General features: G+C 45.5%; 1 gene segment (V, D, J or C); it reads left to right on the top strand.

Annotated features, from left to right (window-relative positions):
* The first annotated feature begins 574 nt into the window (after window positions 1–574).
* LOC140479509 (immunoglobulin kappa variable 3-15-like) lies at window positions 575–12,658 on the top strand. The segment is given in 2 exon segments: window positions 575–695; window positions 12,360–12,658. Coding segments are annotated over 2 exon segments (420 nt in total).
* The last annotated feature ends 717 nt before the right edge of the window (window positions 12,659–13,375 follow it).

Below are 13,375 nucleotides of genomic sequence, written 5' to 3'. Positions count from 1 at the left end.
ACCATGACTGCATCTGCTGTACAGAAGGGCAGAAAAAAGTGTTGAAGGGCTATAATCATCCGGGATTTAATTGTAAGGGGAGTAGATAGGTGGTTCTGTGGTTGAAAATGAAACTCCAAATGGTATGTTCTCTCCCAGGTGCACAGGCCAGGGATGACTCTGATCGGCTGCAGGACATTCTGAAGGGGGAGGGTGAACAGCCAGCTGTCATGGTGCATACTGGCACCAATTATTTTGTAATAAATGGGATTGGGTCCGAAAAGCAGAATTTAGGGAGTTCGGAGTCAAGTTAAAAAGTAGGACCTCAGAGGTAGTAATCTCAGGATTGCGACCAGTGCCACGTGCTAGTCAGTGTAGAAATGAAAGAATAGACAGTATGAATGAATGGCTTGAGAGATGGTGCAATGGGGAGATTTTCAGATTTTTGGGACATTGGAACTGGTTCTGGGGAAGCGGGACTATTACAAATCGGACGGTCTACACTGGGCAGGACTGGAGCCAATGTCCGAGGGGGTGCTGTTTCTCATGCTCTTGGAGAGGGTTGAAACAAATATGGCAGGGGGATGGGAGCAAAATGAGGAGGTTTGTGGACAGTAAGGAGGCAGTAACTAAAGCCTGTAAGGAACTAGATAATGAAGTCAGCGTTACTAAGGGGAAGAATAGGCAGGGGGCAGATGAAGAATGCAAAGTGACAGGTAGTCTGAGGTGCATTTGCTTTAATGTGAGAAATGTAATAGGTAAGTCAGAGGAATTCAGGGCTTGGATTAGTACCTGGGAGTATGATGTTATTGCTATTACTATTACTGAGAGTTGGTTGAGGGAAGGGCAAGCTCAGCAACTAATTATCCCAGGATACAGATGCTTCAGGTTGGATAGAGACAGGGGTAAAATGGGGTGGAAGAGTTACATTACAGGTCAGAGAGGATATCACAGCTGTGCTGAAGGAGGGCACTATGGAGGACCCAAGCAGTGAAGCAATATGGGCAGAGCTCAGAAATAGGAAGGATGTGGTTATAATGTTGGGGCTGTACTACAGGCCTTCAAACAGTGAGCGTGGGAGTGAGGTACAAATATGGAAACAGATTATGGAAAGATGTAGGAGCAACAATGTGGTGGTGATGGGTAATTTTAAATTTCTCAACATTGACAGGGATTCACTGAGAGTTAGAGGTTTAGTTGGAGCAGAATTTGTAAGGAGCATCCAGGCAGGTTTTATAGAGCAGTACGGAAATAGTCCATCTCAGAAAGGGGTCATATTGGACTTGGTGTTGGGCAATGAGCCCGGACATGTGGTTGAAATCTCAGTCGGGGATTGCTTTGGGAACAGTGATCACAATTCCATAAGTTTTAGAATGCTCATGGACAAATAAGAGAGTGGTCCTAAAGGAAGAGTGCTAAATTAGGGGAAGACCAACTGTAGCAAAATTCGTCAGATGATGGGAACGTAGATTGGGAGCAGAAGTTTGAAGGTAAATCCATATTTGATATGTGGGAGGGTTTTAAAGAGAGGTTGATTAGAGTGCAGGACAGACATGTCCCGTGAAAATGTGGGATGAAAATGGTAAGATTAGGGAATACTGGATGACAGGTGAAATTGTGATACTAGCTAAGAGGAAAAAAGATGCATACATAAGATCTAGGTGGCTGAAAACAGACGAGGCTTTGGCAGAACATTGGGAAATAGGACCAATCTGAAAAGAGGAATTAAAAGAGCGAAAAGGGGTCATGAAAGCTCATTAGCAAACAGGGTTAAGGAAAATCCCAAAACCTTTTATTCTTATATAAGGAGCAAGAGGGTGACTAGAGAAAGGGTTGGCCCACTCAAGGATAAAGGAGGAAAGTTGTGGATGGAGTCAGAGAAAATGGGTGAGATTCTTAATGATTACTTTGTGTCGGTATTCACCAAGGAGAGGGAAAAGATGGATGTTGAGGTTAGGGATAGATGTTTGATTACTCTACGTCAAGTCGGCATAAGGAGGGAGGAAGTGTTGGGTAATCGAAAAGGCATTAAGGTGGACAAGCCCGCAGGTCTGGATGGGATCTATCCCAGGTTAATGAGGGAAGTGAGAGAGGAAATAGCTGGGGCCTTAACAGAGATCTTTGTAGCTGCCTTGAACATGGGGAAGATCCCAGAGGACTGGAGAATTTCTAATGTTGTCCCCTTGTTTAGAAAGGGAGCCAGGATAATCCAGGCAATTATGGACAGGGGAGCCTGACATCAGTGGTAGGGAAGATGCTGGAGAAGATACTGAGGGATTGGATCTATTTACATTTGGAAGAAAATGGGCTTATCAGTGATATGCAGCATGATTTTGTGCAAGGAATTTCATGTCTTACCAACTTAATAGAATTCTTTGAAGAAATGACAAAGTTGATTGATGAGGGAAGTGGTGTCATTGTGATATACATGGACTTCAGCAAGGTGTTTCACAAAGTTCCCATGATAGCCTGATGGAGAAATGAATGTCGCATGGGATCCAAAGCGTACTAGCCAGATGGATAGAGAACAGGCTGGGCAACAGGAGACAGAGAGTAGTAGTGGAAGGGAGTTTCCCAAAATGGAGACCTGTGATCTGTGATTTTAAACAGGGATCCATGTTGTTTGTGATATACATAAATGATCTGGAGGAAGGTATAGGTGGTCTGATTGGCAAGTTTGCAGATGACACTAAGATTGGTGGAGTAGCAGATAGTGAAGGGGACTGTCAGAGAATACAGCAGAATATAGATAGATTGGAGATTTGGACAGAGAATGGGACAGATGGAATTCAATGTGGACAAATGCGAGCTGATGAATTTTGGAAGATCCAATTCTAGAGTGAACTATACAGTGAATGGAAATCCCTGGGGAAAATTGATGCACAGAGAGATCTGGGTGTTCAGGTTCATTGTAACCTGAAGGTGGCAACACAGGTCGATAGAGTGGTCAAGAAGGTGTATGGCCTGCTTTCCTTCATCGAGTAGGGTACTGAGTACAAGTGTTGGCAGGTCATGTTCGAATTGTATCAGACTTTGGTTTGGCCACATTTGGAATACTACGTACATTTCTGGTGAACACATTACCAGAAGAATATGGATGCTTTGGAGAGGGTGCAGAGGATATTGACCAGGATGTCCTGCTATGGAGGGCACTAGCTATGAAGAGTTGTTGAGTAGATTAGGATTATTTTCATGAGAAAGTCAAAGGTTGAGGGAGGATCTGCTTGAGATCTACAAAATCATGAGAGAGAGAGACAGAGTGGATAGCAAGAAGCTTTTTTCTCAGAGTGGGGACTCAATTACTAGGGGTCATGAGTTAACTGTGAGAGGGGAAAAGTTTAAGGCAGAAATGCATGGAAAGCTCTTTTTCCAAAGGGTGGTTGGTGCCTGGAACATGTTGCCAGTGGAGGTGGTAGAGGCAAGCACGATCGCACCATTAAAGATGTATCTAGGCAGATACATGAATGGGCAGGGAGTAAAGGGATACAGATCCTTGGAAAATTGATGTCCAGTTTAGGTAGAGGATCTGGATCGGTGCAGGCTTGGAGGGCCGAAGAGTCTGAGTCTGTGCTGTAGTTTTCTTTGTTCTTTGTTCTTTGAACTGAGGAAACTCAGAGGAACAGAGTAATCTTGGAATGCTTGTCCACTGTATCCCTGAATGTGGGAAGACAGGTTAACAGAGCAGTTATGGACGCATATGGGACACTTCCCTTTGTCATTTCAGGTGTTGGTTATAAAAAGCAGGAGGATATGCTACAGTTAAGCAGAACATTGGTTTGGCCACAGCTGAAATACTATGTGCAGTTCAGGTCACCACACTGTAGGAAGGAGGTGATTGCACTGGATGGGGTGCAGAGGGGAATCACCAGGATGTTGTGTGGGATGGAACCTCTCAGTGATGAAGAAAAATTGGACCAGCTCGAGTTGTTTTCTTCAGAGCAGTGAAGGTGGAGGGTGGACCTGATCGAGGTGTATAAGGTTATGAGGGGAATGGACAGGGTGGAGAGAAAGCAGCTGTTGTCCTTCGTGGGAGGGTCAATAACAAGTTGGCCCACATTCAATGTGAAAGATAGGAGGTTTCAAAATGATTAAATGAAAATGTTTTCAACCCAGAGGGAGGATGTGAGAGCCTGGAATGTACACCCTGTGAGGGTAGTTGAGGTGGGAAATCTCACAAACTTTAAAAAGTACTTGGATGAGCAGTTGAAATTTCATAATATTGAAGCTATGGGCCTCATGTTGGAAAGTGGGACTGGTGTAGGTTTAGTGTAGTTTGGCTGGTACACAGTTAATGGGCTGAAAGGCCTCTTCTGTACTGTGTGATTTTATGATTGTATTGTGTGCAGTTTTGGTCTCCTTATCTGAGGAAGGATGCTCTGGCTGTGGAGGGAGGACAGTGAAGGTTTACCAGACTGATTCCTGGGATGACAGCACTTGGAACTGATGAGAAACTGGAACGGTTAGGATTATATTCACTGGGGTTTAGAAGATTGAGAGGAATCACACTGAAAGCTGTAAAATCCTTACAGGACAAGTTCGGAAAAACACAGGAAGGATGTTCCGAATGACTGGGGAATCCAGAATCAGGAATTACAGTTTAAAGAAAAGGGAAAGGCCATTTCAGACTGAGATGAGGAGCCATTTCGTTAGCCAGAGAGTGGGAGGCTGGTGGAATATTCTGTCACAGGAAGCAGTTGAAACCAAAGCATTAAATGTTTTCAAGAAGGAGTTATACATAGTTCTTAGGACTAAAGGGATTAAAGGTTCTGGGGAGAAAGTGGGAACAGAGACGAAGTTGAATGATCAGCCATGGTCATATTGAATGGTAGAGCCAACTCGAAGGACTGAATGTCCTCCTCCTGCTCCTAGTTCCTTTGTTTCTACGTTTGAGAGACTGTTCATAAACATGGAAACATATGGAATTAAAGAGTCATCGCCTCCTACAGCACAAAGACAGGCCCTTTGGCCCAAACTGGACCGTGCTGACCAAAATGTCCATCCACACTAACCCCATTTCCCTGCACTTGGCCCATATCATTCAAAAAAATTCCTGTCTATGTATTTGTCCAGTGGCCTTTTAAATATTGTTAATGTACCCACCTCAATTACTTTCACTGGCAGTTCATTCTGTATGGGTACCATCCTCTGTGTAAACAAGTTGCCCCTCATGTTCCCTGTTATTCTTTCCCCTCTAACCTGAAACTGATACCATCTTGTGCTCGATTCCCCAACCCTGACAAAAAGCTTGAGTGCATTCACCCTATCCAAAACTCTCATGATTTTATACATTTCTGTAAGATCCCCCCTCAATCTCCTACACTCGAAGAAAAAATTCCCAGCTTGACAAACGTCTCCATATAACTCAGATCATTGAGTATAGACAACATCCTTGTAAATTTCTCCTGTACTCTTTCCAGTTTAATAATCTCCTTCCTATAACAAGGTAACCAAAACTAAGCACAATACTCTAAGTGCGGCCTCACCAACTGTAACATACCTTCCCAACTTCTATACCCAGTGCCCTGACTGATGAAGGCCCGTCTGCTAAAAGCCTTCCTCACTGCCCTGTCTCACCGTGTCTCAACTTTCAGTGAACTCCAAGGTCCCTCTGTTCCATTACAGTCCTTAAGGCCCTACCATTCACCATGAAACTCGTATCTTGAATTAACTTTCTAAAATGCAAGACCTCACAGTTACCTACATTAAATTTAATTTGTCATTTCTCTTCCCACTTCCCCAGCTGATCAAGGTCCTGTTGCAATAGCTGATAACTTCCACAATACCGCCCATTGTAATGTCATCTATAAAGTTACTAATCAGGCGTTGCAGATTCTCATTCAAGTTATTGATATCGATAACAACAAGTCACAGGTCTCCAGTCTGAAAAGCATCCTTTCACTGTTACCTTCTGCTTCCTACCATGAAGCCAATTCACAAAAAAATATTTGTCTTTGGTCAGGTACTAGTTTGGATGTAGCACACAGAGAGGTGTATGCTCTCTGTGTGTGCTCTCCAATGAGCAAGATGTGAATAGTGGTGTCCACAAGGATTTGTGCAGGGATCTCAGCATTTCATGATATTTCTCAATGGCTTGGATGAAGGAATAGAGAGCCAATTATTCAAGATGGTTGATCACACTGAGTGTGGTGACTTGGAGGCGATGACAGAGATAGGAAGGGTGGAGGCCAGGGAGGGATTTGAGAACAAAGATAAGAATTTGAAACTCACGGTGTTGCTGGACCAGAAGCCAATGTAGGCATGGGGTAGAGGGAGTTGGGAGAATGGGACTTGGTGCAAGCTTGGATATGGGCAACAGAAATTGGGATGAGCTGAAGGTGACGGAAGGCTGTGGTTGTGATGTGTGTCAGCCACAACATTGGAGTGAAAAATCTTCGAGGAGAAAGTGAGGACTGCAGATGCTGGAGATCAGAGCTGAAAATGTGTTGCTGGAAAAGCGCAGCAGGTCAGGCAGCATCCAAGAAACAGGATAATCGACATTTTGGGCATAAGCCCCTCTTCAGGGATTATGCCTAAAATGTCAATTCTCCTATTCCTTGGATGCTGCCTGACCTGCTGCGCTTTTCCAGCAACACATTTTCAATAACATTGGAGTGGTCATGTTTGGAGTCCCACAGACATGGCTGAAATGTTTAATGGCTGATATGGAGATGTGGGGCTCAGATCAGCCTCAAAGATGAGTCTTAGGTTGTAAAGAGTCTCTTTGAGCAGCGGACAGTGCTCAAGGAGAGCGATGGAGTGTGTACTGGGAGCTGAAGAGGTTGGCTTTGATCTTCCCAATGTGTTTCGCAGTGAGCCTGGCTCCTCAGTCCTGACTGCTCTCAGCTGCTGTGATTGTCACTGATTGGACACTTATTATTAGAGATTCTGACCACAGCAGAAAGCCCCAGTGTAAAAAATAACTGCAAAGACTGTCAGATCGCAAGGTTGAAACTTCACGAAGAGAGGAAGTGAAAGAAGGAGCTCGGAGCAGCTGGATATTTGTTACTGAGACGGGAGAAAACTGTGAACTGTCTGCGCTCCCTGGAATCTGACAGCACAGACGCTCGTTATGGGATTTATTTTTTGCAGAAACAGCACAGTGATGGAAACAGTGTCAGGCACTCTTTCACAAACACACACGCCTGCACTTGGAGATCAGAAACAGAATCCAGCAGCAGCTCTGTCTCCAAGCTGTGAAACCTGCACAGAATTGTTCCCTCATTCAGTTTATAACTGACAGGATAGACCAGGCAGGGGAGGCAAGCAGTGGTGTGTACAGTCAGAAGGGAGTTGCCCTGGGAGACCTCACCATTAACTATGGAACCCATGAAACCTCATGACAGCAGGTCAAACATGGGGAAGAAAACCTCCTGCTGATTACCACATAGAACCGCCCTCCCCTCCAACCTCAACTGAGCAGTCAGTCCTCCTCCATGTTGAACAACACTTGGAGGGAGCACTGAGGGTGGGAATGATGCAGGATACACCCTGAGAAAGGGACTTCAAAGTCCACCATTAAGTGCTGCTCAGAAGCATCACTACTGAGCAAGCTGGTCAAGTTCCACCTGATTCAGCTGCAAGACTGGACCTGGGGCAGGTGGTGAGGGAACCAACAAGAGGGAAAAACATCCTCACTATCACCCTCACCAATCTGCCTGCTGCTGGTGTATCTCTCCATGACAGTATCAGTAAGAGTGACCACCGCACAGTCCGTGTGGAGACAAAATCCCATCTTCACATTGAGATTAGCTTGCATTTTGTTGGGAAGAGATACGGAATCTCAGGAAGAACTTTTTTTCGCAAAATTGGTAATGACGTGGAAATGAGTGCCCATTCAGGTGAGGCAGGTAAAGACACTCAGTGATTACAATGACAGATTGGATGGGCTCTTGATGGAAATAAACCTGCAAGGCCCTGGGGGTCGAGTAGGGGAGGGGGTGGGACTGACTGGATTGCTCCATGAAATGACAGCATTTACACACTTAGTCTCACCTTTACACAAAGACTGGGAGAAACAGAAAACCAGTTCACAGAAGTGTTTTCTCAAGCAAAACACTCTTGAACCAACTCAGAGAACACGCCAGACTAGATTTACTAGAATAAATCAGCAAATCAATGGCAAGTGAACAGTGAACCAAAAGTGATGGAACTCAACAGTATATTCAATAGCACAAACAATGAGAGAGGGAGAGGGATGAAGGGCAGGAGGGCAGAGAGGATAGTCTCGGGGTCGGAAGGCTCTGCTGTCAATGGTGGGATGGAGGAAGCTGCAATGGGCAGGAGACCAGAGACAGAAGGTGGAATGGGGAGGAAGGGAATGTGAGTCTATAGCAGGACACAGAGTGAGGGAGCAGGGAGGCCATGGAGGCAATTGGTTGGGTGTGAGGTCAGATTCTGGAACAACTGTAGTTTTAAGACAGGGAAGGGACCACTCCATATCAGACAAGTTGGGGTTTATGGAATATGGCTTCAGGAAGCTGGGAGAGGACATTGAAATCATAGAGTCAGGAAGTGGGATGAGCAGGAATTGGGGTTTCTGTGGTCAAGAGGCTGAGGTAGTGCAGAGACAAACAATGTTGTTCAGAATGAAATAAGAGACCTACATGATGGACAGGATGTGGGGTTTGCAGCTCAGGTACTGGACAGTCCAGTGGGAAGGAGGCCCATGTTTACTGTTTCTTCGTCCTATGGGAAGGTGCCCCATGGTTAAATCATCATAGAGTCATAGGGATTTACAGCATGGCAGCAGGTCCTTCAGCTCTACTCATCCATGCCGACCAAGTTTCCAAAACTGAACTAGTCCCATTTGCCTGTGTTTGGCCCAATCCTCTCTAAATCCTTCCTATTCATGTTCCTGTAAAAATGTCCTTGAAATGTGGTAATTGTACTCCCCTCTACCACTTCCTCTGGCAGCTCATTGCACATACACGCCATCTTCTGTGTGAAAAGTTTGTCTCTCAGGTCCCTTCTAATTCTTTCCCCTCTCAACTTAAACCTTTTCTTACTGGACTCTCCTACCCTGGGGAAACAATATTTTGGCGATTCACCTTATTTATGGCCCTAATGATTCTATAAACCTGTCGAAGGTCACCCCTCAATCTCCTACATTCACTGGAAAAATCTCTCGGCCTATCCATCCTCACCTTGTCATTCAAACTCACCAATCTTGGTAACATCCCTGTTAATCTTTCTTTTAACCAAACCAGTGTATTAACTTCCTTCCTATAGCAGGGTGAGCAGAAATGTACACAGTGTCCAAATGTGGCCTTCCCAATGCCTTGTATAGGTGTAACATGGTGTCCCAGCTCCTGTACTCCCTGTTTTGACCAGTGAAGTTGAGCATGCCAAATACCTTCTTCACCATCCTGTCTACCTGTGACACAACTTTCAAGGAACTATCTACCTGTACCCCTCAGTCTCTCTGTTCAACAATACTCCCCATGGCTCTATCATTAATTGTGTAATTCCTGCCCTGGTTGGTCTTACCAAAATGCAACTCCTTGCATTGATCGAAATTAAGCTCCGTCTGGATTTATTGACTCACTGGCCCAGTTGATCAAGATGACATTGCACTCTTGGATAACCTTCTTCCCTGTCCACGATGCCAACAATTTTAATGTCAGCCACAAACTTACTGACCATTACTGCTATTTTCTCATTCAAATTGTTCATATAAATGATGAACAACAGTGGATCCAGGATCGATTCATGTGGTGGACGGCTGGTCACTGGCCTCCAGTCTGAAGAACAACCCTTTTTCACCAGCCTCTGCCTCCTACCATCAGGCCCATTTTATATCCAATTGGTTAGCTCTCCCTGGATCCTCTGTGACATAATCTTACGAAGCAGTCTACAATGGGGAACCTTGACTAAGGCCTTGCTGAAGTCCATGTCGACGATGTGTACTGATCTATCTTAATCTATTTATTCAAAAACTCAACTATCCACTTGTCTCCATTAGAAGGACAAGTGAATAGGAGGCACACATTTACTGGTCTTCTTGGAGTATCCAGACAGAAGGAGGTCCATGTTTACTGGTCTCCTTTGAATTCTCCATTAGGAAGGAGGCAACATTTACTGGTCTTTATTGGAGGTTCAAGCAGGAACGATGCCCATATTTACTGGTCTCTATTGGAAGCTTCAGTGGGAAGGAGGCCCATGTCTCTCCATGGGGCATTCTCGTGAACTGACGTCCATGTTTACTGGACTCTGTTGTAGAGTCCAGTGCATCGTGGACACCATGGTGGATGTGGGGTTCAGTTCCTTTCTGTTGTAACTGTGTGATGGTCCAACCCTCATCCCAGTAAAACACCCTGACTCAGAGACTGATCATGGAAGGGGAAGGAGAGTGGAAGGGATTGGAACATGTTGTGAATGGACAGGATGGGTCAGTGGGTCAGAGCCTGTCCTGTCCCCCCAGCTCACACTGATGGCCTGAGGATCTCCTCTCTCTGCTGGGCCTTCATGGAATGAGGTTTGTGTCCAAACCAGTCCCCAGTGAGAATAGGCCAACAGTACAAAACTGTCCTTCATTTAACAAGAATCTGTCCATCTTCCTGAGAGAATCCAAAAGCTGGTCAATGTGGAAATGGGCCTTTACTCCAGGAGAAGACATGCTTCTGGGGTCAAGGGTTAACATCCATTTGTGGGGCAGAGCAAAGAGAGATTTATCCTGAATTCAACTGTCACCACCTGGGACACTGAGAAAAAGGGAGAAGCAAGACAGAGAGAGTGAAATAGAGGTCGGTGGGATGCGGAGAAGGAGGGAGAGACAGAGGGAGAAATAGAGAGGGGTAGATAACATTTGGAGGCTTTCATTTGAAGTGAGAGATGGAGCAAGTGACGGAGACAGTGAGCGATGGAGAAAGATTATGAGACGGAGTAAGGAAGCGTGAGTGAGTTGAAGAGAGTGGTTATGAGACAGAGTGAGAGAGAGAGAATATGAGAGAGTTTAACAGTTGGAGAGAGAGATAGATGTAGAGAGATCAAAGTAGCAGATGTGAGACAGAAAGAGGAAAAGAGAGAGAGAGAGATTCTTGTCACCACATTTTGGTAAGGATGTGATTGTACTTGAGAGAGGGCAGAGGAGATTTCCCAGGATGCTGCATGGGATGGAGGGTCAGCTATGAGGAAAGATTGGAAAGGTTGGGTCTGTTTTCCTTGGAGCATTGAAGGTTGAGAGGGGACCTGATAGAGAGGTATAAGATAATTGTTGGCAGTGATATGTTGCATAGGAAGGCACTTTATACAAGAGTAAAGGACTCAATAATCAGGGACAGAGATTGTAGGTAACACAGACATGGACACACAAAACTTGGAGCAGGAGCAGGCCATTCGGCCCTTTGAGTCTTGTGTGTCATTCAGTATGATCATGGCTGACCCTCTCTCTCTCAATGCTGTGTTGCTGCTTTCTCCCCATTTCCTTCATGATGTTAAAATGCAAAACAACTCTCTCTTTTTTCTTGAATATATTCAGTTCCTTATCCTCCACAGCCATTTGTGGGAGAGAATTCATCAGGTTGACCTTCCTCTGAGTGAAGAAATGTTTCCTCATCTCAGTCCGAAATGGTCTACCCTGTATCTCCCTGAGACTGCGTCCCCTGGTTCCAGACTCCCCAACCAGGGGAAACCTCCTCCCTGCCCGGGCCTGTTAGAATCTTATATGTTTCAATCAGATCCCGTCTCATCCTTCTAAACTCGAGTGAGCCCAGGCCCTGTCGAGTTGCAGAGTGAGAGGAGAGTTGAGGAGAAATGTTTTCACCCAGAGGGTGGTGGGAGTCTGGAATGCACTGCCTGAAAGGCTGATTGAGTCACAAACTCTCGTGACATTGGAGCAGTGTTTAGATATTCCCTTGTGTTGCTGTCGGCGCCAGGGTAATGGGCCAAGAGCTGGAGGGTGGGATTTACCAGCACAGACGCAATGGGCCAAATGGCCTCATTCACTGCTGTTCACATGAATCACTCTCTGAGACAAAGAGAGAGAGAGAAGAGGAAGTGTGAGGGGCTGACGTGGCTCTCTCTGCCTGATGCCATTTACATACTGAGGAACACCCAGTCAGACTCTCACAGGCTGCTGCTTTATAAAGCAGAGCCCAGTGAAGGGAGAGTTTATCAGGAACCAGGCACAGGGACAGGAGCACACACCATGATTTCACACATCCAGCTGATCTGGCCCCTGGCATTCTGTGTCGCAGGTACAAATCTCTCTCCTTCCACCTTGAATCTTTAGCTGCTCTCCATTTCACTCCAATTCCACTGACTTGTGATTGAAGGGAAAATGCTGAAACCAGAGGAATGCTCAATGTCTCCAACAATCTCTCATTTGATAGGCTCTTTCTGTGACAGTTCTGACTTTACTGTATTTCTCTCTGACCCCTCAGGTATCAGTGGGGACATCATCATGACCCAGTCTCCCCCAGTGCTGTCAGTGGGACTGGGCCAGACCGCAACACTCACCTGTACGGCCAGTCAATCTGTTAGCAAAGAGCTTTCCTGGTACCAGCAGCGAGAAGGTCAGAAACCTTCTCTCCTGATCTATGCTGCAACAACTCGATTCACAGGAGTCTCCGATCGATTCACCGGCAGTGGATCAGGGACCAGTTTCACCCTGACAATCAGCAAAGTTCAGAATGAGGATGTCGCTGACTATTACTGTATGCAGGATTACAGCTTCCCTTGACACAATGATACAGAGCCATACAAAAACCTCAAAGCACACAGAATCACCTCCTGTCCTGACACATCCATGGTTATATAAAATGCATAATAATGGACACACAGTCCCACCGCCTGAACTAACATAACCCACAGTTAGATCGAAATGAAACTGAACACATTACCCCATGCTGAGATTTTCAGTGTCCACGACACACTCCAGTCCCTGTGGTGTCTCAATGCATGCTCACTGAAGGCCTCAAGTTTCCCTCTTCCACTCCATGGCCATATATGAATAACAGCTGCAAGATTTAACAATGACAAATAAAGTTCACAACCCAGAGGCAGAGACAGAAAGACACAAAAAGAGGGTGAGAGTGATCGACAGACTGGGAGATAGGGAGAGGGTGAGAGTGACAGAGGGAAGCAGAGAGTAGAGGTTTTTGTGCAGCTTCTGCACTGGGAGCTCTCACTGTGGTTCACGTTCGGTAAAGGAACCAAGCTCAGACTGAGTAAGTAAACCTCAATCCTCCGTTATTAACCCTTTCAATACTGAAACTTTCTAAATCACAAATGCTGAATTGTTGAAGGTGTTAGTGGGGAGCTGCAGTGAATGAAATGGTTGATTGAGGAGCACTGTCTCTAACAGGGAGTCCAGCTGTATTTCTTTAGTTCCATTACCCCCTTTAAACAGCAAGATATAAATCAGTCAGTTTTACTCACCGTGTGGAGGAGCTCTGTC

Source organism: Chiloscyllium punctatum, chromosome 7 (assembly GCF_047496795.1).
Source record: "Chiloscyllium punctatum isolate Juve2018m chromosome 7, sChiPun1.3, whole genome shotgun sequence".
NCBI classification, from domain to species: Eukaryota; Metazoa; Chordata; class Chondrichthyes; order Orectolobiformes; family Hemiscylliidae; genus Chiloscyllium; species Chiloscyllium punctatum.
The sequence above is the reverse complement of the archived record's forward strand: the minus strand, read 5'-3'. Positions and strand labels throughout refer to the sequence as shown.